General features: G+C 39.7%; 1 protein-coding gene across 1 annotated transcript in view; it reads right to left on the bottom strand.

Annotated features, from left to right (window-relative positions):
• The window catches only part of grin3a (glutamate receptor, ionotropic, N-methyl-D-aspartate 3A), a 138,240-nt gene that overhangs the window by 21,446 nt on the left and 89,360 nt on the right, over positions 1–27,434 (bottom strand). Inside the window, exons 4-6 of the mRNA XM_072587815.1 lie at positions 15,634–15,779; positions 11,728–11,843; positions 2,218–2,369 (exon numbers count right to left, since the gene is read on the bottom strand). Coding sequence (XP_072443916.1) covers positions 2,218–2,369; positions 11,728–11,843; positions 15,634–15,779 — 414 coding nt within the window. The remainder of the gene's footprint in view (positions 1–2,217; positions 2,370–11,727; positions 11,844–15,633; positions 15,780–27,434) is intronic.

Raw genomic sequence — 27,434 nt, 5'->3', positions numbered from 1 at the left:
AAGTTAGTAAAACCATGAAAATATGAAGTCGTGTTGAATGAATTATTATGAACTTGTGATGTTGTTCAGCTCAACCTAAGTCACCTTCCTCTTGATCTTACATTAGGCACCTTTTGAATACTGAATCACAACACATTTTAAAAACATTGCGTCAAAGCCAACATTCCTAACTCAGCTTACCTAAAATTGCCATAATAACTCACTTTTACCTTGTTTTAAAAGCTGCTTCAATTCACAATGGCAAAAAATGGACTGAATATCTTTGAGTCCTGTCAAATTGATTTAAATACGGCAGATGTTTACTGCCTGATATTTTAATGCACTGAGGAATGCAATTGCAAAAGAAAATTTCTCCTGATAGCTTCCAGCATCAGAAATATAGAATGGATCACATTGCTACGTCTCCCTGGTGAAACACTGGTTGACTCTGTTGATACATTTCCGATGTACTGCGAATTCAAGTGGAAACTCGAGACTTTTCAGTTCAATCTAACTTCGTCAAGTATTTTATTACTTTTCACAGCTGGTAATTAAAATTAGTCATCGTGAAATTGGCACATTTGAGTTGCCAACATATCAGGCAGGGATTGTTTTTGTTTTTTTTTTTGTTGTCTGAATGTGTGTTATTGGCAAGGCCAGATTTTATTGCTTATCCCGAACTGGTTTGGAGAAAGTGCCGAGTATCTTCTCTCCATTTCAGTCCTAATTTACTTTCAGGTTAAGTGCTTGGGTTCACAGCTCCTCAGCTTCACTCACTTGGATAATGCCTTTCTTTCTCCACCCCAACCCCTGCCTTACATCCTCTCTACATTTTAATGTGAAACTATCTGGTCCAACTACCTTGAGTATGAAGTGTCGGAACATCTAACTGTGCATTGAAAACAATCCAGGAAGTGTCCCAAAAATACATTTATGTGCAATTCATCTCAAGTTTTCAAGACATTTAGTACTACTTGTTCTATGAAGTAGCTCAAATTATTCCCGGGCATTATTAGCAGATAATTATCTACTCTAAGCATGTGACTTGCAGTTGGAAATTTAGCGGGTTACATAAATCTGCAGTTTAGAGATTTGCTTCATTATGACATTAGAAAACAAACACTATCTATCTGTAGTCAAGTGAAATACAGTATCTTGTGTTTGCGACTCCTTCACATTTTGTGAATCAGCCAGATGCTTATGGACCCCGGTTCAAGTCTAAATATTTGAACATAAAATGCAAGCTAATGCATTTGTGCACTGCTAATGAAATGCCCCAACAATTGGAGGTGCCCTCATTTGGATGAGATGTTTACTCATGTCTAGTCATTTTCTTTTATTAGGAAAAGACTATATTGAAGGACTGGGGAGGTATATCTCCAGGGCCTTGGCTAATGCTATCTCAACCAATTTTACAATTGCAGATTATTTGATCGTTATCACATTACTATTTGTGGGAGTTTGCTGAATGTATATTGGCTCTTGCCTTTCCCACAGTAGAACAGCAACTATACATTAAAAGCACTTAATTGGCTATAGAGAGGTTTTAGGGTGCACTGTGCTCTTGAAAACTGATTTATATATTCACATTATTTTCTCTTTCTTTGATTTATAAATACTGCCACTATCCTAAAACGGATGTCTGCTCAGAATCAGAATAGTTACAGCACAGATGAAGGCCATTTCCAATTGAGCTGGTGTCTGATCTTGTTCTCTGATGGAGCAATTCATCTCTACATACTTTCCTGCTTTCCCCTGCAGCCCTGTACATGCATTCTTCCTTTGCAGAGAATCAAATATCTTGGCAGTCCCTGTAAGCCACAGAATAATGTTCCATTTTTTAAAAAAAATCTTAATCTGAAAAATTAAAATCGAACTAGGTAAAAGATTTCAGTTAGGCTTCAAACAATCACTAAGACAGTGGATGTTTACTGCTTGATATTTTAATGCATTAAGAATGCAATTGCAACCGAAAATTTCTTTCGATAGTTTACAGCATCAGAGATATAGAATGGATTACATTGCTATGTCTCCCTGGTAGAACACTGGTTGACTCTGTTGATACTTTTTCCAATGTACTGTGAATTCAAGTGGAAACTCAAGATTCTTCAGGTCAATCTAACTCCGTCAAGTATAACAGATGACAAGAACAAGCATACCAATTGCCACTTTGGTTAAATGTGTCGGCTATGCCTGTGGTTATCAAACAAATTTCTTCCATGTGAAAAGACTTCTTACCTCAGTCACAGCAAAGCTCCTTTTCCCACATGGTACAACTTTATACCATTTGTCATGTAGCATATCCATAAAGCCATCTGACTTGTACTGGCTAATTAATTCTGAAATGTTGGACGTCAGTGGGGAGTTCTGTAGAAGGCCAATTCCATAGCCTGGAAATAGGAATTATCAAAGCAAAGCAGGAAAGTCAAAGTCTGCATGTCTTCTGGAACAGCAGAATAAATTAGCCTAAAGTTACAGAACAACAAAAGCAGTTGTGATTGTGAAGAAGTTGGCAAAAGCTACCTTTCTGGTTATTCCAATTGATCGGAGTTATTGATATCCCTCAGTAATTACAAGATGCAGTTACATCAAAGTTGTTTTTCACTTTTGGAAATGAGTGACAGTAGGGCTCGAGCAACTTCTAATTATTATCTGAAGTCAGATGAGCCGGAAGTCTTAAATCACCCTTGGGTCCTTACGTTTCATATGACTAGCTGTGTCACACACGAGCAGTTCTACTCTATACACAGAGTTTGCTTCATTGTTTTCCAATTAACTGAAAATATCACAATGGACCTTGGTGACCAATTAATTAAGGCAAGGTTATAAAGAGATGATTGCAATTTGATTTAAGAATTAATAATATATCTGGTAATTATTGTTAAACAATGTCATCTGTTTCATGCATCAATACAAATCATGGAAATGAATGGAGTGGTGGAAGTAATTTGAAGTGATTTTGAAAGTAAGTCACAAATTCAATTTAAAAACAGGAAATTTTCTGTATGTCCAATGTCTTATGTTGAAGGAGCTAAAAACAGTGATTTGACATCATATGCACTGGCTCCAAGATTAAAGTTACCTTTTAAAATACATCAATTTGAAAAGACTTCAACTATTTCCTACTAGTTTTATAATTGATACATGTCCCCAAAACATCATCCTATCTGTAAAATGTAACTTTGTTACCCCATCACTGTAATCCCTTCTGAGATTTCTGCATCTTCCAATTATAGCCCATATAGTTCATCTATTGTACTCCTCCCAAATCATGTAACTGCTGCCTAGATCTTAAACTCTGGAATTCTCTCATTAAAATTCTCCATCCCTTTACCTTTATCCTTCTTTTGATAATTTATGTTAATATCATCATACATATCATCAGAAATAAATTTTGTTTGACTGCTCCTGTTATGATCTTTAGGAAAGCTTACTACATTAAGGATGCCACATTAATCTGAGTTGTTGTATAGATGGTATTATTATACTCTTGGGCCTCTTGACTTATAAAGACAAAACAGCAAACATTTTTTTGCGTCCTTAATATAATAGTTGATGTTGGTGGAAAAGAGGGTTAGGCTCAGCTGGACTGTATTCTATGTCCAATGCACACTTGGTTCAATTATGAAGAAAACCATTTGAAAGCTTCCAACACCCTTGGAAACCATCCTGAACATGGGTTAGTGCCTTATGGAAGGGAAAAGAGTGAGATATTGCAGTAGCTGACAAAAGATTTTGAACGTATTTGCACATCTTTCCAAACACTTGATGACATACAATTTTTGCTATCTCTTCCCAAAGCTCATTTAAATACTTGTAAATCATCTATCTGTGCTGGCATTAAATTTGTTTTATCATGTCAACAAGCATAGACCAGGAACACACATGAATATAGGGTGAAACTAATCAGCTAATAGTGACATACAAGCATGCTAACTTGAGGCTTGTGCAATGTGCACTTAATTACTGAGATGGGGCATTAAATAGTGGCTAAATGAATTTCATATGAACATGCTAACTCAAATATTGCATACCTCAACTTCATTTTAATTAACCTTCAGATTATTTGTGCTCCTCACTTTTCTGTTTTTGTTTCTTCTTTGTTAAAGCCTGAGGGGAAATTAAACAACTTCATAATGGATGAGGAACTGATGATGCCTGTGCTGAATTCCCTAGTTTCTCACCTAAATCATTAGATATGAAGATTAATAATAAGATAATCTGACATCTGAGCAGAGTAATCACATGAATTTGGTTTGACTGCATCTTTTCTGATTTGAAATTAATATAATACATGTATCCACTTAATACAAAGCATGACAATGTTGAAGCATTCTAGACTGTAACACAGGTAGAGTTTGGATATTTGGTTAGCTTTGAGTGTACTTGTTCATTCGCTATTTTGCAACCTAAAAGCCACTTATGAGAATGAAACAGGAATTCCTCTTCTAAAGAGAACTTACATTTGTTCCTAAGAGATCACCCTTGCAGGTCTGCCACCTGAACACTCAGATTTATTTTTGATTTATTAGTCAGGTGTGGGCTTCGCTGGCTGGCCAGCATTTATTGACTGTCCCCAGCTATCCTTGAGAAGGTGGTGGTGGGCTGCCTCCCTGAAATGCTGCAGTCCACCTGCTGTGGGTTGACCCACAATGCCATTAGGGAAGTAATTCCAGGATTTTGTGATTCTGCTACAATGAAGGAAAGCCGATATATTTCCAGCCAGGATGGTGAATGGCTTGGAGGGGAGCTTGAAGGTGGTGGTGTTCCCATACATCTGCTGCCCTTATCCTTCTAGGTAGAAGTGGTTGTTGGTTTAGAAGGTGCTGTCTGAGGGTCTTTGGTCAATTTCTGTGGTGCATGCTGCTGCTACTGAGTGTCAGTGGTGGAGGGAGTGGATGCTTGTGGATGTGGTGCCAATCAAACGGGCTGCTTAGTTCTGGATGGTGCAAATCTTCAAGTGTTGGACCTGCACTCATCCAGGCAAGAGGGGAGTATTCCATCACAATTCTATGTTGTAGATAATGGACAGGCTTTGGGGAGTCAGATGAGTTACTTGCGGCAGTATTCCTAGCCTCTAACCTGCTCTTGTAGCCACTGTGTTCGTGCTGAGTCCAGTTGAGTTTCTGGTCAATGGTAACCACAAGGATGTCATTAGTGGGGGATTTGATGATGATAACACTACTGACTGTCCAGGACCAGTAGTTAGATTTGTTTCTTATTTGGTGAAGGTCTTTGCCTGGAATTTGTGTGGCATGAATGTTGACTTATGGGCACTTTTGACCTGACTTAAGGGCCTAGATGGAGGCATGAGGGTTGAGTGCAGTTTCACCAACACTAAGTTCAACACCATTTAAAGACAAAGTAGCTCACATAATTGGCACTGTGCCCACTTTAGTAAACGTTCATTCCTTCTATCACTGGCAGTGTGCACCCTCTACAAGATAGACTGCTGCAACCTGCCAAACTCTCTTTAATAGTTCTTCTAAAATTTGCCTTGAAGAACTGGGAGAGTAGATGCAAGGGAATAGCACCACCTCCAATTACTTTTACTTTTTCAAGTTGCACACCACCCTGACTTGAGACTGTATCACCTTCACAATCGCTGGGTCAATATCTTGGAATTGCCTAACAGTACTGTTGTCATGTCATTACCACATGACTTCAGAGGTTCAAGAAAACAGCTCACCATCACCTTCTTGTGGGACCAAAAGAAACGTAACAGTGGCCTAGCCAATGGTGCTCAGATCCCCGAACAAAATTCCTTCCCTGAATTATTTGCAGACATAGTCCTTGAGTAATTACAAAGCAGTAGTTGTGTACGAGATAGACACTGAGCTTTATTTATTGGAGGTGACACAGCTCACTAGTGAGAAACCTATATCACATTTCTTAGGGGCAACTGATGTTGTATCAGTACAATTGGACATTTACACAGGCAGAGTTGTGTCTTGCGTAGAATGAAGCTCCCAAGAAAGGGGGAGAGGGGGTTCCCACTGCTGAGTTGCCAGCAGCTCTCCATTCATGGCAATGTGACCATGAGCGGTAGCTGTTGCAGGGAACTTACTGAGGCCTTTGACAGGAATCATTGCTGGACCCCTGGACAGAAGTGAGTGGATGGGTTTGGTAATAAGAAAGTGGTACTCAGTGGGCAGATTCCTTTATCAAGCGCTAACTATGTTTAGTAAGAGGGACCTCTTGGGAGGTCTGCAAGAGGCACAGGAAACCCACATGGGTTTGGGAAAGTCCCTTATCCACCACATAATCCCAGTGGCGTTTAGGATCAGTAATGAGTCTGATTAGCAAGTGGGGGATTCCCTGAGTTATCCCATTCTCAGCACTGATGAAATAAGAGTCAGTCCTCACAGCAGAAGGAGGCCTTTCTGATTATTACATGGACCTAGCTGTCACCTAGGCTGTTATTTCTGACTCGATACATCGTACTTTATGTGATGTTAGATCAGATAATGCAGCGTAAAGGGTAGCAAGTCTGGTTCCTCTTTTGCTTCTCCTAACAGGTTCTGCCTTACAGTTGTTACAGTTGTAAAAGTTAGCCTCCTTTCTTCTTTTTATACATTTATAGTATGCTACAAATGGATATTTCTTCTGGACAGAACACCACTGTAAACAGCCTCTAACACCCTGCTGGCATACATCCCAATCCAGGATTGTACTGAATAAAAACTGAAAGAACTGCCAACGCTGTAAATCAGCAATATAAAAGGATGTTGCTGGAAAAGCTCAGCAGGTCTCGCAGCAAGTGTGAAGAGAAATCAGTTAATGCTTCAGGTCCCAATACCCTTCCTCAGAGGAAGGTTTCAGCATTTCCAGCAACTTCAGTTTTTGTGACCTGATTGCACTGGCTGTTTATTAAAAACATCTAAACTTTGAACTAATAGCTCTTCTATAATCACCCACAATTCCATACGCCTGCCTTTGCATTCTATAGAAGCACTGAAAAGTTACATCACTGAAGGAGCCAGGTCCATTTGCCATTTTCATATTGATTAAACCAAACTATTGAAATCATTCTGCAGTTGAAAGCTAACCTCTTCACTGTCAACGACCCAGCCAACTTTGTGTTGTCTACTATTTCCTAATCATGTCTTCCACATTTTAACTCTTAAGTAATTAATGACTTGGAGGTGCCAGTGTTGGACTGGGGTGGACAAAGTTTAAAAATCACACAACACCAGGTTATAGTCCAACAAGTTTATTTGGAACCACCAGCTTTCAAAGTGCTGAAAATAGGACGTCCTTACTATGCCTCATTAAAATTTAATGAAAACATTCACAGCACTGCCTTCCTGAATCCTTCTTCTTCCCTCCCCAAAAAATTAAGTTAATAAGATGCAAGCTTCCCTTAACAAAACCATGCTGACATCTCTGATTAATCCATGCCTTTCTAAATGACAGTAAATTTTAACCTCTCAGTAAATTATTACACTGACTACTCCAGTCAGAGGGACCGGCCTACAATTATTTCCCACCTCCCTCAGCCTTTTCAAACAATGATTCTATGTTCTCAGGCCTTCCATCTTCTACTGCGTTGCTTTATTTTTCTTTGTGGCTTATTTTTCTCAGCCAACAATACAATACACTTATCTCTGGTGACTTATCACATTCAAGGATGAAAATCCCTTCTGTACATTCTCACATCCTATTTATTATATCTCTTATTTCTCACACTTTCCAAAAAAAAAATTGGATTGTTTACAATATCCCTATTCTTTGTAAAGACAGAAAAGATATTTAGTAAGAGCCTTGCCCACAAGCTTCTGGAGCACTGCTTCCTTTTTCAGGAAGCTAGTGGGGCAGGTACGTAGGACACAGAATTTATAAGTAAAAGATCAATGTGTCATACAACTGATGCAATGTATTAGACACACTTGGATGGCTATTAATGCTTTAATCACTTAGAATGGGATTGCAGGTTTCAATTGATTAATATGCAAATCCCAGAATTTCTTTCAAGTCATAGCCCCAAGATAATTTAAGGTTTTATCAGTGGATTTAAATAAAAAAGATGTGACATCTCAGCTCCAACAATGCACTAAAGGTGTGAGGTTAGAGTCTGTTTTTATCCAATCTGGGGTCAGACTGGTTTTATTTCCAAAGGTAGGAATTGCTCTAACCTCACATCTTTAATAAATTGTCTGAGCTGAGATGTCACTTTTATTATGTACTGATAAAACCTTAAGTTATCTCAGGGCTGTGAGTTAAAAGAAATTCTGGGATTTACATATTAATCAATTGAAACCGGTCTAAACACAATTGCAAATAAGCATGGCTCATGTCCAAGTATGTGAAGGACAGAGGACAACCTCCCTGCCAGCTTTGCATACCCATTCTTTATCCAGGGGGTTGGGTATTTATATAGCTGCAGAAAGCAGTTACTGTTTCTTTAATATCCTCACGTTGATCAGTCAGGCTTCAAAATTGGTACAATTGGTGCTACCCATTCCGTGAGTTGGACAGATTTAATGATTCTTGTACTTTCCAGTCTTCTGATTTCTACTTCAACCTTTTGCCTGAAAGACAAGTGGCACTGGATGGGGTTTTCAGAATTGTGGAACTGCTTCCTGGTCAACATTCAAGGTGACCTTGGCTCCTCTGATAGCCGGAAGTCCCTATGCCTTCCTGGAAGGCTAGTTTATTTAAGACTCTGGTCAGACAGACATTTTATAAGTGAAAAATATTGTGCCAATCGAGGTGAATCTCTCACATCCATTTCACCCCATTAAGCTTGGGCCTGCTCTTTTACTACAATCACTGGTAACTGAACCAGCGCTTTTCGTAAGAGACTGAAACCAAAGTTGTACCCTTAATCTGTAAATGTTCTCTGGTACAGGTTTTCAGCCTCGCTGATGCCTGGTGCAAATTTTAAGGTCGGAGTCCGGTCAAATTTTTATTAAATTCTGGTTCTATAATCACTTACAGGACCAGGCTGGTGTCGGTCTCCATTTGAACTAGATGACCATTTAACCAGATGTTTATCTTGAATGGTTCTGATTTTGATGTTGCTAAGCAATTTAACTGCTCCAAACCAGATGTAGGTGGACTTCGCAGGGTATGAACTCTCTTGGGTATCAGCCTGTGAGTTATCTTACTCAATTTAGATCCAGTAGACTCTCTTCTTGCTGTCTCAAGTCTGCGAACTAGCAATAACTACAATGCCAGCCAGAGTCCTGAAGAAAACTTCAGCCATATGGCTGAGGCTTGGCTTTGTTTTGGGGTTTTGCTGTGAGCTGACCTAGAGTTCCTCTGATCAGGATTAACGGGGGTGTCCACTTCCTCCAGAATACCCTACAAACTCATATGCTACGCTTGCTGCATTTTCCAATGGTGAAGCCATTTGTAGTGCCTGCTTGAAGTCCTGCTGGGCTTCAACTAGTTGGCGCTTTTGCATGGCTACGTACCAGACAATCTTCAGCATCTCACTTAGGGTTAAACCAAAATCACATGCCTCTGCCAATTGTCTTAATCGTGTCAAAAGTCCTGACACGATTCCCTTAGTTCTTGAATTGCTGAGTAAAACTGATAGTATCTCAGAATTAGAGCTTGTTTGGGATCGTTATATTGTTTAAACATATATCTGGCAATTCTTGTAAGGTCTAGTGCCTCAAGGAACATGAGGCTCCTAATGACAGAAAAAATTGCAGCTCCACAGGCTCTCAGGAGAACTACTCACTGTTTTTTCATCTGCCACAATGTTGTTTGCCCAGAATAAAATAACCCACCCTTTCCACATACTGGGCCCAGTCTTTGGCAGAGTTGAACAGGTGAATCATCCCAACAAAAGCACGCTGTCAGAAATGCTTACCCCAACTCAAAGATGATTGCTGTGAGCGGGTTTCTTCAGGATGGTGCTTTTCTCTTGTCACCACTGAAATAACTCCTCAGAGGCCTGTATCTGTTACCAAGTCACCGTTTATTTACATATTAACAGTCCTTAACTTTGGTACTGTCTCATTCAGAGTCAGGTACCGGAGTGTCAGTATCTCTGACACTCCTCATTTTTAGTCAGTCAGCCAGGGCTTCCTGATTGGGTTGTTAATCTGGTTTAATCAGGCAACTCATTCTTTGAGGTCCAGCTGGCTGACCTTGTTACAAGTCCTGTTGCTTATGTGCTCCTTTAGGTACTGCCCAATATAGGGGCCCCTCCAGGTAATGTTGACTGCCTGTCTCAGGATCTTCCACTCATCTGATCCTTTCCAGCTACTAATCAAGCATCTTGCTTGGTACAAAAAGTCTTTGAGCAAAGTTGATAATTTAGTTTTCTTTGTGTTTCCCAGTCAGTTAACATAGATCACTACAATCATAAGGTGTGGAATGAGAGATCGGCCATTTAACCCATTGAATCTGCTCCATCATTCAATAAGACCATGACTGGTCTGATGTTCCTCAACTTTACTTCCCTGCCTTTTCCCCATAACACTTGATTCCTTGTCTGATTCAAAAATCTATTTCAGCATTGAATATACTTAATGAACCAGCCTCAATGGCTCACTGCAGGAGAGAATTCCACAGATTTTCCACTATCTATAACAAGCAATTCCTCCTCCTCTCTGCCTTAAAAGTGTGACCATTTGTACTGAGATTATGCCCTCTAGTCATACATTCTCCCACACGAGGAAACAACCTTCCAACATTTACTCTGTAAAGTCCTCAAAGAATTCTGTATGTTTCAATAAAGTAATTTATCATTCTTTGTCACAATCTACAAAACCTCTCTTCCATACCTGGTATCAGTGAAATGAACCTTGTCTGGATTGCCTCCATGTAAGTATGTCTTTCCTTAGATAGGGGTTCCAAGACCATTCACAGTACTGCAGCTGCCGTCTGAGTAGTTATAGCAAGACCTCCCTACTTGTATATTCCATTCCATTTGAAACAGAGGCCAACATTCCCTTTTCCTTTCCTAAAGTTGGAATGCTAACGTTTTGTGATTTCTGTCCTGTTGCTTTCTGTAAGTTTTCTTTTCAAATAATATTCCGCTCCTCTCTTCTTAGTTTATTGCTTCACATTATATTCCATCTGCCTACTGTCTTAACTTGTCTATATCCCTTTGCAAACTCTTATGTAATCCCCAGCACTTTTATTCCCTACCTAATATATGCGCTTTCCTCATCCAAGTCATTAGATTAGATTACTTAGTGTGGAAACAGGACCTTCGGCCCAACAAGTCCACACCAACCCTCTGAAGAGCAACCCACCTAAACCCAATTATCCTACATTTACCCCTTCACCTAACACTACGGGCAATTTAGCATGGCCAATTCTCCTAACCTGCACATTTTTGGACTGTGGGAGGAAAGCGAAGCACCTGGAGGAAACCCACATAGACGCTGGGAGAATGTGCAAACAGACAGCTGCCTGTGGCAGGAATTGAACCTGGGTCTCTGATGCTGTGAGGCAGCAGTGCTAACCACCGTGTCGCCCTCATTAATCTATGTTGTAAATAATAATGGTACCAGCACCGATTTCCCCCATAGCAGTCCAACAGTTATAGGTCACCATTCTGAAAATGTCTCCCTTATCCTAACTCTCTACTTTGTATAGATAGCAAACCTTCATATGTTTTTCCAAGAATCCATTTTTAAAAATGCATTGTATTATCTTTGATAAATTTGAAAAAGATGTTTGAAAATTATGTTCATTCATCCCTTTTCTCCTTGCAAATGTGACCCATCTTGAACAACGAGAATGTTTATGACACATTATGAATAATAATAATGAAAGACATACCTTCAATTGCAAAAGGTTTTCCAACAGTTAACAACTTGCAATCAGCATCAATCGAGACCTCGTAGTCTAACAGTGCTTTGTCCATGATAAAGGCATCGAGTCTTTGAGGATCATTCCTAGGTTCAGAAGTTACATCTTTAATCAAGCATGGAACTGGTTTCAAATTTGCACCTATCATTCTATGCACACATTTTTGAATTATATAGAAATGATTTCTCAGCTGTATATTTTTACTGTCATTTTGTGAATGAATTCATCCGCATTGAACCATTAGAATTCTTCCCGTCATGTCAGTGCTGGCTCTTTATAGGAGTAAGCCACTTAGTGCCACTGCTCCAACACACAGACCCCCTACCTCACCTTCTTCCCATAGCCTTGCACGTTCTTCTGTAAATATTAATTCAACATGACTCTTAATATCTCAATGGAACCTCTCTAGCACAAAACCTACATTCCAAATTAATTTGCTATGTGCATTGAAGAATTGAAGTCATTGAGTAAAACTATTAACTGATAGTAGTATATAGTTAATTAATTTGAAATAGATGTATAGTCTTAGGGAGGCACTAGTCTTGATCCTCCAGCAATGTTGTATCAACATCACATTTCTCTCAAGCACAACACCTACTTCTAGGTATGTTTATTCATCTGATTCAATAAAGAGTTTCAATGCAAAATGAAATGTCACCTTTTCAATCAACATAATCAAAAGCCAATAAATCATATTATCTCTTAAACCATAGGTTGAAGGTAAAATATTGAAAAATGTACAGCATCATTGCACTTCAGCTAACATTAATCTGTAGTGTTAGAAAAACACTTGATTGTGTTTATTCAGATCTTCAGCCATGTTCTGGTATGACCTTCCATCAAATCATAATCAATATTTAATGTTGTGCTTCAACTCTTGGGGCGGGGGAGAACAGCTACATGATTTAACCTGTGTCAGCCTTGGCTCAATATTTTCACTTCTGCCTCTGAAGAAAACGCTTCAGGTTCAAATCCCACACCAGACACTTGAGCACAAGTGCATATCAAAATGTTGAGTGTGGATTAGACAGATGGAGTGAGAGATGGTTTTATCAGGTTGGAGGTTGCACTTCAGTTAATTGGCATAGTAGGACTGTTAAAGAAACTTAAAATGGCATGAAATCCAAGTGGTCAAATGTTCACCATCACCTTAAATGGGAAAGGTTTAAGCATATCAGAATCGCATGAAGTAGCACATTTCAGTGGCAGGGAAATGATATGCTCACAACAGCGATGCAATGAATGTAAGGCCTAAAATTCTCAATGATTGAAGTCCCAAATGAATGCTAGATCTGCTTCCACAATAACCTGACTAGAATAACAGTTTCTTTAAGTGGCCACCTTTCAATTTGGATCGTTGAGGTTTGTGAGTGAGTTAAGATAGCAGCTGTGGGAGTATTGATAGAAAGGTGGCATGAGGTCAGCTGACTATAATTCCACACTCTGACATGACCCTTGCCTGTTTCAGGTTGAATGTTGAAATGTGTACCTCTACCCTTTTTCCTCAATCTTCATCTCAACATTACCACAATTTGTGACACTAAATCTCTGGTCTGAACCCTGATCTGTTATATGAGTTAACTGAACTCTGACAAAGTGACATTTATAGCAAAAAAGTCTTAAGCTTTATGGAAGTGATGGTGGGGGAAGGCATGGTGAAAAGGAGAGCAGCATTTGGATTGGAAGCCCCAAGATTATAATCTCTACTGATCACTTGAATTTTGAAGAGTGATCATTGTTGCACCTTTGTCCTGAGTTACATAGAATAAATAAGTAATAGCCCATCAAAAATATTTCAGCACATTATGGGAACATGTTAATGAGAAATTAGATTAAAAACTTTCCCATTTGTTACACCAAACCACATGATTTCACTCGTTACTACTTTTGATAGATGCAGTGTTAAACATAATAGCAATTCAAAGAAAAATGTAGTCGGTAATTTTTGAAACGTTTCTGATGTTTCTCTGAAACATTTTTTTTCAGGGGTTTCTTAGAATGGAGTTTTTGCATTGCAATATTTTTGCTCATAAATTTACACCATGAGTTTCTTGTGTGTTTTCAGTTACTCCATTTTAACTGACTGATATAGATAAGCAAGTCTACAGAACTGAGTCTGTACGCCCTGATTCACAATGGAGGCATTGCACGAGATGTTCTGCAGATTGAAATGGGTTCCAGCCAAACTGTTTGCCATTCTCAGAATGGCCAGTAATTCATGGTTACCTCACTTTACTTTCTCTTTAAATCCTCATATTTAATACACACACTGCCATTTGGGATGGATACATGCAACATGCAATATAATGGCCATTAGCAGTCAATGTTAAAATTATAGAATGACATAGCATAGAAGGCCTATCATGCCTGTCAGCTCTTTGCAAAAGCTGGCCAATAAGCTCCACTCAAATGCTCCTTCCCCAAAGCCCTGCACATTTCTTTCCTTCAAGAAAATATTCAGCTTATTTTTGGGAAATTAGTATAGAATCAGCATCTGCTGTGTTCCAAACCATAACAGCTTGCTACATAGTTTAAAAAAAAACCTCTTAACTTCCTTCTGATCCCAGTCTTTCCAAATTCTGTATCATGACCTGCATATTGGCTAAATTGAATTTTTGGGTCCCTGCCTATATAAAAGCAAGAGGGTTGTAAACTGTTTTGGAAAAGTATGGTATTTTTGCTCCATTGTACAACCTTTCCAAATAGTTGCATCCTTTCAAATTACATCCACACACCATTTTAATTGTCCCACCTCTCCGGTTGCCCAGACCAGCTCCCTTACACAGGCAGAGGGAATACTGAATAATTAAGGAAGTCAGGTGGCCGAGAAAAGTGGAGAGCATTCAAAATGTTTTAACTGTTTGCTGGTTTAGCTTGTCTGATTTAAGGATACAGGAAATAGGAGCAGAAGTGAACCAAACTGTCCATTGAACCTATTCTGCCATTGAATACAATCATGGCTAATCATGAGCTTCAATTTCGCTCTTCTGTGTGCACTACATTTATTTAGATTCCAAGAGACCAACAATCTACCAATCTATCAATCCCACCACTTTAAATTTATTCAGCAATTGAACTATCCAAAGCCCTCTGGCATTCAGAATTCCCAAGATCCATAATCCTCTGAGTGAAGTAATCTTTCCTCACCTTGGTCCAAAAGGATTGGACTTTATTGTGAGTTTGTGCCACTTTATTGTGAGATTCCCAAGCCAGGGCAAATATCCTCACAACTTTCTCTAGGGCTGTGAAAAATAGATCCAGTATCAAAATAAATTCTGAGCTGATTTTGTTTTGCCTCACGTGGTCACTTATTGCTGAATTGCCATTTAACATGTGTGCTAGTGATGGTGTTTAGATCACTCAAGGAACATACATGTAGTCTAGACCTATGGATAGTTATAGTGGAGGGTCCAATTTTCTTTCCATCAGATGGTTTACCAGGAATCTGTAGCCTTTAACATGAGTTAAAAGGATTTACAGGTTGATAGCCAACTTGTCTGGGTGCGTGATGAATGCACTTTCCTCGGCCTTTAAGTCCTCGAGTGGAACTGTTCCTGTCTCTGTCTCAGAAGCTCTGAGCTCACTACCTCTCAGCAAATACCAAATAAATAAACACGCTGATGTGGTAAGCATTGTAGCTACTGAAATGTCAACTCCTCTTTTTCTCTTTATAGGATCTATATGACTTGCTGAGCATTTCCAGTGTTTATTTCTTATTTTATTCACTGGGCTGTACTTGTGATACAACAAGTTTCATGGAACAGGATGGGATCAAAATTAACATTTGGGAAGAAGCCAAAAACTGCAGAATGTGTATGTTTGCTCCGTAACTGGACACAAAGGAGTTTGATAATGTGGAATTGAAATAGTACTTACTTCAAGTATTTCACACCATCTGGTGTTGTTGGCACATCATACCTTCTCATATATTCATTCATCTCTGGAAAACTTTTCTTCACGTAATCCTCAGCGCTGCTTTCCCGTACAGTTGCAAAACGGAAACCTTGGGATGGGTGGTGGAGCTTGAAGATACAGTTAAGGCCATGAGCACAACAGAACATAAAACATTTTTAAAAAAAAATCCCTTCAGATATTTACCAAACACGGTGGAAAAATTGCTGAAGGTTTCAGAACTAATGCGAGATTCCAACTTTCTTTGGACTGCAGTGATGTCAATACCATGCCCCACAGACATCAATTCAGTATCGGCAAAATTCATTAAAGAACAATTTCTCAGTGCAAAAAGGCTGATTTGGTAGGACGCACAGTGACTATTGTTAAATAAGTTTAGTAAGTGAGAGAGATGCTACATTCCAAATGCAATGAAAACCCAGACGCGAATCATTCCCAGTTGCCACCTTTCATTTAAAATAAGCCAACGTTTATCCAACCAAGAACTGAAGTTCTGCAATAGGAATTTTGAGAGGTAAAAGGTTTGGCATTGCCTTGCCATAATACTTTTACTCTTAAGATTCTTTTCTGACTCCCTAAGCAGCGAAAGTCAACATTGTGGGGAATTTTGTCGGGAGGAGAGGGGTAAAGAATCACAATTGTTATGGTACAGGACTACCTCCAATGTAACTATATCACTCTTTTAAGAGGGCGAAAACTGTACACAATATTCCACGTGTGTTCTCATTGATATCTTGTATGGCTGAAGCTACACTTCCCTACTTCCCCCAGTAAATGCCACAATCCCATTTGCTGCCTTATTACTGGTTGTACCTGCACACTAGTTTTCTGTAATTCAGACACAAGGACAAACCGATCCCTCTGCATTGAATCACTTTGACATTTCTTTCCATTTAGATAATTTGGCCCATCCAGTCGGGACTGAGAAAAAGCATTCTAAATTTGCGTTTGTCCACGAAGGACAAATGTGAACTAGATAAGGTTAACAACAATCGATGGTATTTTCAAGGTCACTTTTACTGAGCCTATTTTTCAATTAATTATGTTGAAATTTCACTAATTGCCATGCTGGGATGTAAACTCATGCCCGAGATCATTAACCTCCAGCATCTGCAGTCCTGGCTTTCACTCAGTAACCCACTAGCCCAGGCTAGAGTCAAGATTAGAGTGGTGCAGGTCAGGCAGCATCTGAGGAGCAGGGAAGTCGATGTTTCGGGCAGGAGCCCTTCATCAGGAATAGTGGGTTACTGAGTCCAGTGGCATTACCATGACATGTCTCTAATACGGGGTTGTAGAGTTGACTAGTGGAACCTCCTGACCTCCTCTCCCATTGGTAGAATTCTGCGCAATGAGGTTTACCCACCCTCATCAGACCTTCACACATTTTTTGTGGGGTATCCAGCAAAGAATATAGGCTGCTTCCAGAAAGGAAGGAAATTTTGCTATGACAACCGGTATGGAACAGAGTCTATACGGAGGTTTTAAAATTGGAAGCAATGGCTCAGAACGGTTTGAAATATCGATAAATACTTGTGTGATGAATGTGAATCTCTAAGCTGCTGGACAATTGATGTTTTAACATTTAAATATGAATAGTCCATAGAAATTATTGTTATATAGCGATATAAATTTTGTATATAACATGAGAAGAAATGTACAATGGCTAATTTTACATTTCTGTGTTCCCTGTAGAGGATTGGTGATCAAAGGATATGGGTAGCGTTATCACGAGGGTCATGGCTTAAAAAATGAATAATTTGGAACTTTTAACTTTGTTTCTTACATACTACCTTATACTGAGAAGAATTGTAATGTTGAACGTTTAATTTATTTCTTTATGTTTATATCTTTTACCTCAGGTTTTGTACCTGGGTGCCTTTTACTAAGATGGCACTGGGAATGGGGACATTGTAAACTTTTCACTGTACCCCTCTGTCTCTGTACTTGAGTACATGTGACAATAAAACCTAATTTGAATTCTTTCAAATGTGCTGCTTGACAATGGGTCTCCTTGACAGTATTGCAGGTACACTAAATAAACCCTGTGCATTCCAAATACTTTTCTTATCATGTTCTCTGTGTACGTGTATACCCTTTTAAAAATTGGCCCAGATATTCTGATTGTCACAGTCTGACCCTCTTGATTGAGCTGAGTTGGAAGGAGTTGCCCTGGAAATTAAAAATTATGAAGGACAATTTCCCTGTGTCTGAAACCCTCCAACAAATTGCTTAATGTCAGATTTCAGAGAGTTTCAACTTCCTGAAATTGAATAGTTTCCCAGGACAGTTAGAGGAGTTAAAATCCTGGTCTTGTTGCCTTGCAATGATTAAACTGAGCACCCCACTCATCGCTGTCACCTCACTGTGATCCCCCACCAACAAACTTGACACTGAAGGAGCCACAACAACCCTGTGATCCAATATCTCTAGACCCAATCACCATAGCTTCTCACTGCCAGGGTATGCATGTACCACATTGGCTCGTTGGTATTTCATATTCTAAGAGTGTGTTAGCATTGTAAGGCTGTCACAGAGGAGGCCGAATACCAAGCATCTCTATCAGATGCCTTGTACAACTGATGTCTGTCACATCATTATAGCTATAATGCAGCACTACAGGGATCACACTGGTACTGCTCTCTTACATCTGCAAGGGGTTAAAATTAATATAAAGTTAGCTAAACACTCAGCAACTCCAGTGCTAGTGACTCACTTTCAACTTGATGAGGAGAACGTGCAAATTTGATAACTTTTCATCAAAGGCGTCAGTGAGACAAGGACAGAAGCCCCCATTTGAGTTCAGTCTTGTTTCCCCACCCTGGGCAACAAGTCTCACTGCATTGCTTAGGCAAAGTTGTTGGCCGAGACAGGCTTCATCTTTCATGTTGATAGGTTTTAACAACAAAAAGCCACTCTGAAAATGATTGAGACTTCTCATGAGCTGATCAACATGGAAAGGCTTCAGCCCAAACACGGTGAACAGTTGTGCATATAAATGTCTTCGTTTTGAAGGAACATTTCTGATGGAATCTTTTTGGTCCACCTGAGATGGCTGACATCTTAATATCTTGAATCGAGTCACTGGAGTACTGTGCTGGAAACCCCTGAGCCATCACAAATGTAAAAGGATTTAATCAAAGTCTTTAATTTACCTGACTAATGAACTCTATTAAAAGAAAACACTCATCAGGTTTCTGTAATTAACATGAAAACAAAAGCTATTTATTGCAAACAGATAAATCTGCAACTTAAATTCTACCATTTTTAAAAACAAAATCGAATAAATACAACCAGACACAAAGGGTCACACAGACAAAATGCCAAACATTACAGTTGGTGAAGGAGCAATAAAAGGCCAGTAATGCACAGCTTCTGCACCAGTTTGGATTAAAGGCACCAATGAGATGTTTTGTTTAAGTTCCTTTTGATTTTTGTGAGGAGGACTCATGACAGTAGACATACCAATTCTTGTGCTTTCTTTCACAAGTTGAGGATTTGACCTTTCCTTGTAAGACTGGAATTTTCAGAGAGAAAGTAGCTCACTGCTGAGAGACATGCTATCTCCTTTGCACGCTGTGTGCTCCTGTTGTATTATCAAACACCAAGCTTAATCAATAAGTTTCTTTTTTTATGCTGAGTACTCCTGAGCATACGCAACTAGTCCTGGTTGGTAAACCAATCAAATGTCTGTTTCTGGGCAGAACTTTCACGAGACAATACCCACAGAGCCAATCTGTTTACAGTCTTCACAGCTGCTTGAATGAGGCCTCCTTGTACAAACAATAGTGTTCTAGTAACCTGCCTTCTCTTTAAAACTGCAACATCTTCTACAGTCCTTGCATTTTAAATTGTACATATTATCATTTTAAAATCCATAGTCCAAAACAAATGTATTAATCTTTATTGTCTTTGGGGTGAGACTTAAACCCACATCTTTTTTTTATTTCAAAATATACTTTATTCATGTAAATAAATCTCTGGTACTTGAACAATTTTTCCATGTTGTTCATAGTTATATACATTGCATGTCTTAACATTACAAAGAACAAATTGAATTAATCAAATTCACAGTTATCCTATTAACAGTTACCTTTATTAACTATCCAGTCTCTTGGTATTTGGCTGTGGCTTCAGCGGAACCCACCTACTGAGTGGGTCCCCTGTTATATGAAAGCAAATGAAACTTCTTTAACCCCCAGTTTATGGGGTTACCATTGTCCATTTGATTGTCCTGTCTCTGGGGTAGCTTGTCTACATCCCCATGGTAAGCATGAACTGCTGGACCTTCGCTGGGCTGAGGTAGCTATCCAGCTCCTCACTGGGGTCATTTACCCGCTCTGGTGTCATTGAGCCAAGGCAAGGGTCCTCACTGTCCAGTTCTGTGTCTGACAATGGGACTGTCAAAGGATCACAGCTCTTGGTTGCCTGTAGTTGTGGGGCAGTGGGTACCCCCTGGTTCTCACTGGGTGGAGCGTGGACTTCGGGGGGTCCGTTGTTTCCTGGTTGGGAGGAAATGCCCTCCTCTTTACCAACGGCACTCTGTCTCTTCTTCTGGTGGTGATGGCCTTCTTTGCGTCCATCTTCCCCCTCCGAAGAGCTGGCTGTCCCTCCCTCGTGCAGCTGTCTTCCCCTTTTGCTGGGAGGCTTTGGGGGCTTGGCAAGATTTCCTCTTCCTGTTTTTAACAGGTATCCACTCCTCTGCCTGCTTGATTACCTCCTCCTCCATTTTTTCCATCTGCCCGGCTAGAGCTAGGATCAGCTGCTGTGTCTCTCCGCTGGCTGCCGCCTCCTCCACTCCAGCCTGTTCTTCTTTCTGGGTGTCACCAGACTCCGTTTCCCTGCTGTCTGGGTGGACCTTACTGGTCTTTGGGGGTCCACGGCTCACATTGCCACCTCCAGCCATCTGTGCCCTCAGAGTTACCCTGACCTGCTGCTTACTGGTCCAGATCCCAAAGGGGTCGATCACATCAGTGGCTTCTCCCTCAACTTGGACGTACCTTCCCAGGAAGGTCAGAACATCTGCCGCTGGAACATAAGGGTTGTACATATGGATTGTAACAACCCGATTCCTTTGTGCAGGAAGCACACACAATGGGGTCGCTGACAAGATGGAAAACAGCGGCTCCCCTTCCTTCTCCTTGAAGACCTTCAGGAGCTGTTCGCACTATTTCACACTTCTGAAGGTCATATCAAAGTAGCCTGCCCCAGGGAAATCCTGCAGGCAGTACACGTCCGCAGCAGCAAACCCACAGCATCCCAACAGTACCTTCTTGATAAACAGGGTGCGGTCAAGTGGTGTATGATCCTCAATCTTCTTCACAGTCACCCTGACTATGTTTCGGACCCCCTGCCCAGGGCTGCGGGCAGCTGTCGAGGCCATAGCTCTGAGGTTGTCTGGTCCCTGAATTGGCGTTAGGCCGAAGCCAGCATGAAGATCCACCAAGAGCAGGTCAGCACAACCAAACGATCCTCCAACGTCCAATCACGATCCAGCAATGGTCTCCAGCAGCTCTGATGACTCGCAACATGATCCCCGTGGTACTTCCCCCGCCAGCACACGTCTGCTGCGTCGAACCTACAACACTCGAGCAGAATCTCTTCCTCTGGTCCTCAGGAACTACACATATTCCGAGCCAAAAGGCCAATTCAGGTTTGACACTGCTAGTCCTGAATCATGATTGCTCTGTGCCAAATCACCAAACTCCAGAATGACCTTCCCACTCTAAACTGCAGCTAGGTTTGCAGAAACGAGAAGCTATCCCAAAATGATTATTTTCCCAAATAATCTGGAGTCGAATTTGAACTGCAACCTCCTTGAGTTAAGTGTCCCAATGATTCCAAACATCCTCCTTTATGCTGTAAGGTCTGGTTTCAAATGGCTTTCCAAGGACCTTGCAACTTGGTGCAATAACATGCAAATGAACCCAGCAAGTTAGAAACACAGGAATGTATAGATTTGGTCACTGGTCTTCCTGACCATGATCAATGAAGATTATATCATGTTGAATATGGGGTCACTTTTATAAACTAATTTTTTCCTGTATTCACCTGTGTACCATGAGTTGTTTTCATTTAACATTTATTTCAATAGGAGTTCATTTTCCAAAATTCTACTATATGAAAATAAAAATTACCAAAAAAAAGGACATGGTGCCCACTGAACTGGCATCAACCATTTATTTGGCACCCTATCTGTGCCAGATTATCTGTGCTGTTTTTGAAATTAAGCTGAGCAAGAATGGTAAATTAACCCTTAGATGTACTGGGAAGAGTGGGCAGTCAGTCCTGATATCAGATGATTGTCATCCATGGTTTGGGCAAAAGGGTTTGGACAATTGACTAACAAAGGCATTGACACTGTCTGTATAAATATGACTTAACAATAAGTGCCAAGCTCAGACAGGAGTACTTCGAATAGGACGCCCCGGCTGAATTACCTAGGCCAATGTGCGCTGGGGTCAAGGAGATTAGAGAAACCTAAGCCATGCTGGAATGACCATTGGGTCTGAAGAAGTTAAGGAACTAGATGAGGCATTTGGCTACTTTAAAACACTGAAAGTAATGCATCTTTCAAGTTTTTAAGTCACCTTGTTGACGTTTATTCTCGTCATCTCTATAAAGCTGACCATAGCTAGACATTAAAGCGAAGGGATATTAAGACATAAAGGGACAATGCAGTTCACCAAAAAATGGAAAAGGGACTGAAGCTGTCCACCAGTTGGTTAATTATATTACCCATTGGTAACATTGTATTAACAACCACCATTTTCCCCTCCACCCCTACTAGTATTTAAAATCAACCAACTTTTTATTAATAAAATCGAAATAATATGACCTTTAAAATCTAAGAATAAACCTAGATACTAAAATATCTAAAACCAATTAGTTTCACAAATCTATCTAATATTTTGCTATACAGATAGTCCTTTAGCCATTGCTAAAAAATCTAAAGCATTTGAGAATCAAAAATGTCAATTGGGATGTTTCTTGGGCAAAGACTTTAAAATTCTGAATCCCCAACTGATTCATGAATTCGTTATTTTTCTTTGCCCACTTTCCCCATGCACCCATCAAAAGGCCATAAAGTGATTGTGTAGCCCCTTTAGCCAATTCCATAATCTGGTTTGACAAATGCTTGTATCTATCAACTTTTTTTGTCCCAAGCCTTCTCTTATTACATTATCCTCATTTTCAAAATGAATTGTCACACCTACAACTAGAACCACAGAACCTTTCTGGAAAACTATAATAGGTTTCCATAATTTTCCCTCTTCAACTCTTTTATGGGTTTCCACAAAGGTAATTCTACTGAACTTGCCCACGTATTGATACAATTTCTCCACGATCTTATTGTGCCTCTTAATCCTCACATTCTTTGTACTCTGGCACCACCCAGAAATGTATGGCATTGTCGCAAGCAGGCCTTGCATCTTTGGCATTCCTTGTTTATTGTTCTTAAAATCTTATTGTTCTTAAAATCTGTAATTCCCATCCTTGACATTGTTGGTTACTCATAGAACATAGAACAATACAGCACAGAACAGGCCCTTCGGCCCACAATGTTGTGCCGAACATTTGTCCTTTTCAATAATTCTATCTCTGTCCAGACTCTGTAATTGGAAGTCGGCACAATCTCATGGCCTCGTCCTTATTGCTGTCTGATTCGCCTTTGAACTGCAAGCAGTCATCTTCAGGCATCCAGATCTCGTGAAGGACCTTTTTGCACCTTGTTAATGCCTTTATATCTTCCATATTGCTCCCCTTACTAAACTGGAAAGAGGCATAGATTTCCTTGTCCAGGGCACTTTGAAAGACCTTGCGCTTCCTTATCACTGTGGTAAGGATTTGAACTTACAATTTAGAGGTACCTAATCCTCCAGCTCTATTCCATGTGTACAGGATGTCATCAGTTATTGCTTATAGTAGATGTAAAGTCTATTTTAGAAAAACCCGAATAAAAATGTCCTGTCATCGTAAAAGGTTCTGTGATGCTTCAAATGAAACCAAATAATAATACATTCTGGGACTAAATTACATTCTAAAAATCTCCATGCTGATGAAACCACACCAGGGCTGGGTCAAATCCATGCTGGAGGATCTGTGCACAGACCAAGAATATAGGCAAGGGCGGCTGCAGAGGAGACTTCCTCTGAGGGTGGATCTGGTAGGCAACAGGAAGGTGCCCAAAGAGCTGTCCTCAGCTGGCAAATGAAAGATGGACCAGAAGGAGAGGAGGAAGACTGAACGAAGAGTTCCTAACATATTGGCTAACGAGCAGGATGCTGCCTGCACCGCTTAAACATGATTGAAACACCTTGTTCCAACAGCCTGTTTGTCCTCTGGTATCAGTGAACCATGCCAAGTTGTCACAGATGTATTCGTGATCTAATTAACTAATGTATCATCTCGAAATGGGGAGTTCGCAGAGTCTCTCATATCTGCGTGCACCAGTTTCCTACCATAGTCCAAAGATGTGTATATTAGGTGGATTGGCCATGCTAAACTGCCTATAGTGTCTAGAGATGTGTAGGTTAGATAGGTTAGCCATGAGAATAAGGTGGGGGGTGAGTCTGGGTGGGATGCTATTTCGAGAGTTGGTGTGGGCTTGTTAGGCTGGCTGGCCTATTTTTACGCTGGAGGGATTTTATAAAAAAATTCTATAAACCACTAATTCTTAAAAATAAAACTCCAAACTGTAAGAAAATTACAAATGGTTGACTGCCAATGCTAGGTAACTATGAACATGAATCCCTGCAATTAACAATAGTTCAGTATCTCTAAGAACCCTGATTTGGAGATGCCGACAGTAAGACTTTTGCACATTTCAATGTTTGGCAGAGTTTCTGTAAATTTTTTTTTCTTTTAAAAGAAAAGATGGTTTCAGAGCTTCCATTGGTTGGACAAATAGGTTTAAAAAAAGTAAAATTATTACTGGGCTATTCTGTCCTTTTTAATTAATAGATTAATTGCTTGATGTCTATTTGTGGTGCACTATTTTTGTATTGAATTTATATTCCAAAATGCCCTTGGAGCAATGATGCAAAATATTTGTCCAATTTCTCCTCCAAATAAATTCTATACTGAACGAGCCATATATTTCCATTTGTAATACCTCCGGTAAGGTTGTGGTCTAACCGTTGTTTTTCAGAAAATAAAATGAGTTGAACTTTATTCCGGAAAACATTTCTCCAATGCCATTTTTTAAAACAAAATAATATGTGGTCTCCAAAATGAAGCCTTCCTTTGTAGAAAAGCAGCAGCTTGCCAGCAAAGTGATAATCTCTTGTGACTTTGTCACTTACAGACTGTTAACGACTCATCGGTTTCTCCTCTTTTTATAAGACAAATCATAATTTATCCCTACAGGTATGTCTTTCATGCATGCTTGAATGAAAAATTAATAGAATGAAAAATTAAGTCATAGCTTATTCAGGAACATGAAGTAAAATAGTTTTTGCTGTAGACTTTGCTGTCTGAGGTGATTATCAAAAGCCTTCATTAATCTTTTGCTTAGACAATCTGCTGTTACAAACATTATCCGGGATTTTGGGAAATTTGCTGTTTTACTTTGCAAAACTAAGTCATGCTAAGAGTATGCATGTATTCATTGTATACCTTAAGTGAAACTTAGGAAGTAACTAGTGGGAATACACTCCTCATCTCTCCTAACAGTCTAGCAATATAGAGTAATGTAGAATAGAAACAGATCCTTTGGTCCAACTAGTCAACACCAATCATGTTCCCAAACTAAACTAGTCCCACGAGCCTGAATTTGGCCCATTTCCTTCCAAACAAAAATCTTTTCAATGTTGTAACCGTATGTACATCCACCACTTCCTCTGGCAGTTCATTCCATATACTAACCATTCTCTTTGTTTAAAAAGAGTTGCTGTGTGTGTCCTTTTTAAAAACTTTCTCCTCTCACCATAAACACATGCCCTAGTTTTGAACTTCCCTACCTTAGGCAAAAGACACTTGTCATCCACTTTATCTATATCCCTCATGATTTTATAAAGCTATAGAAGGTTGCCTCTCAACCTCCTATGTTCCAGTGGGGAAAAAAAAAAGTCCCAGCCTATCCAGCCTATTTTTATAACTCAAACCCTTCATTCCCAGCAACATCTTGGTAATTTTTTTTGAACCCTCGCCAATTTAATAATTATCTTTCCCACAGCAGGGTGTCCAGCACTAGACAGTGTACTCCAGAAGAGATCTCCCCAACATCCTGTACAACCTCAACATGACGTCCAATTTATATCCTCAAGGGTCTGAGCAATGAAGGCAAACATGCTGGATGCCTTCTTAACCAGGCTGCCGACCCAAAGCATAAATTTCAAAGAACTATGTACCTGAAGCCTTAAGTCCCTCTATTATACACACTACCAAGAATCCTACCATTAATTGTATAAGTTCTGGTCTTGTTTGTTTTACCAAAATGAAATTCCTCACATTTACTCAAATTAAATTTCATCTGCCACTCCTCAGCCCATTCACCCAACTGATCAAAATCTCATTGTAATCTTAGATAACCTTCTTCACTGTTGACTATGCCACCAATTTTGGTGTCTTCTGCAAACTTACTTACTATTCCTTCTATATTCTAATCCAAATCTTGTATATAAATGACAAACAAAAGTGGATCCAGCACTGTTCCCAGTGGAATACCATTGGTCAATGGCCTCCAGTCTGAAAAACAACTCTCCACCATCATCCTCCAAATCTTACCATCAAGTCAATTTTGTATCCAATTGGCAAGTTCACCCTGAATACAACGTGATCTAACTTTTTACTAATTAATCTACCATGGGAACCTTGTCAAAGGCATTCCTAAAGTCCCAGTAAACAACATTTACTGCTCTGCCCTCATCAATCATTACGGTTACTTCCTCAAAAAAACTTAATCAAGTTTGCGAGACATAATATCCCTCATGCAAAACCATGCTGACTATTGGTAATCATTCCTTGTCTCTTGAAATGATATTCTATCTTTCAGAATCACCTCCAACTTATCCACCAGCAACGTCATGCTCACAGGTCTATACTTCTCAGCCTTCTCCTTATAGCCTTTATTAAATAAAGGCGTAACATTAGTCACCCTCCAGTCCTCTGGAACCTCACCCACATTTACAGATGATACAAATATTTTTGTTGAGGGCCCTGCAATTTCTTCCTTAACTTCCCACAGTGTCCAAGGATATCTTTGATCGTGTCCTGGAGATTTATCCACCTTTTGGTTTCTAAGACCTCCTGCACTCGCTCTTCTGTAATGTGAACTGTTTTCAAAACATCAATATTTATTTCTCTGCCTTCTCTAGCCTCCATTTCTTTCTCCATAATAAAGACTGATGTGAAATGTTCATTTTGTATGTCTCCCATCTCCTAAGCATCATCACCTAGATGACCTCGTTGATCTTAACGGGTCCTATTCTCTCTTTTTTAATTGCTCTTTTGCTCTTAAGGTACTTGTAGAATGTTATCTGCCAAGGCTATCTCATACCCATTCTTTTCCCACCTAATTTTCCTCTTTAAAATGTTTCTGCACCCTTTATACTCTTAAAGACATTCATTTGATCCCAATTGTCTGTAACTAATGTATGTATCCTTCTTATTTTTGACTGGAACCTCAATAACTTTATTCATCTTACCAGCCTTACCCTTTACTCTAATGCCTCTGAACACTTGTTATCACACTTTTGAAAGCCTCCCACTTGTCAGTCATCCTGCGAATAGTCTACCAAAATCAATTTTTGAAAGTTTTTGTCTTG

This window comes from Chiloscyllium punctatum, chromosome 2, assembly GCF_047496795.1.
Source record: "Chiloscyllium punctatum isolate Juve2018m chromosome 2, sChiPun1.3, whole genome shotgun sequence".
Classification (NCBI taxonomy): domain Eukaryota; kingdom Metazoa; phylum Chordata; class Chondrichthyes; order Orectolobiformes; family Hemiscylliidae; genus Chiloscyllium; species Chiloscyllium punctatum.
Note: the sequence above shows the minus strand (reverse complement) of the source record. Positions and strands in the feature narration are given on the sequence as shown.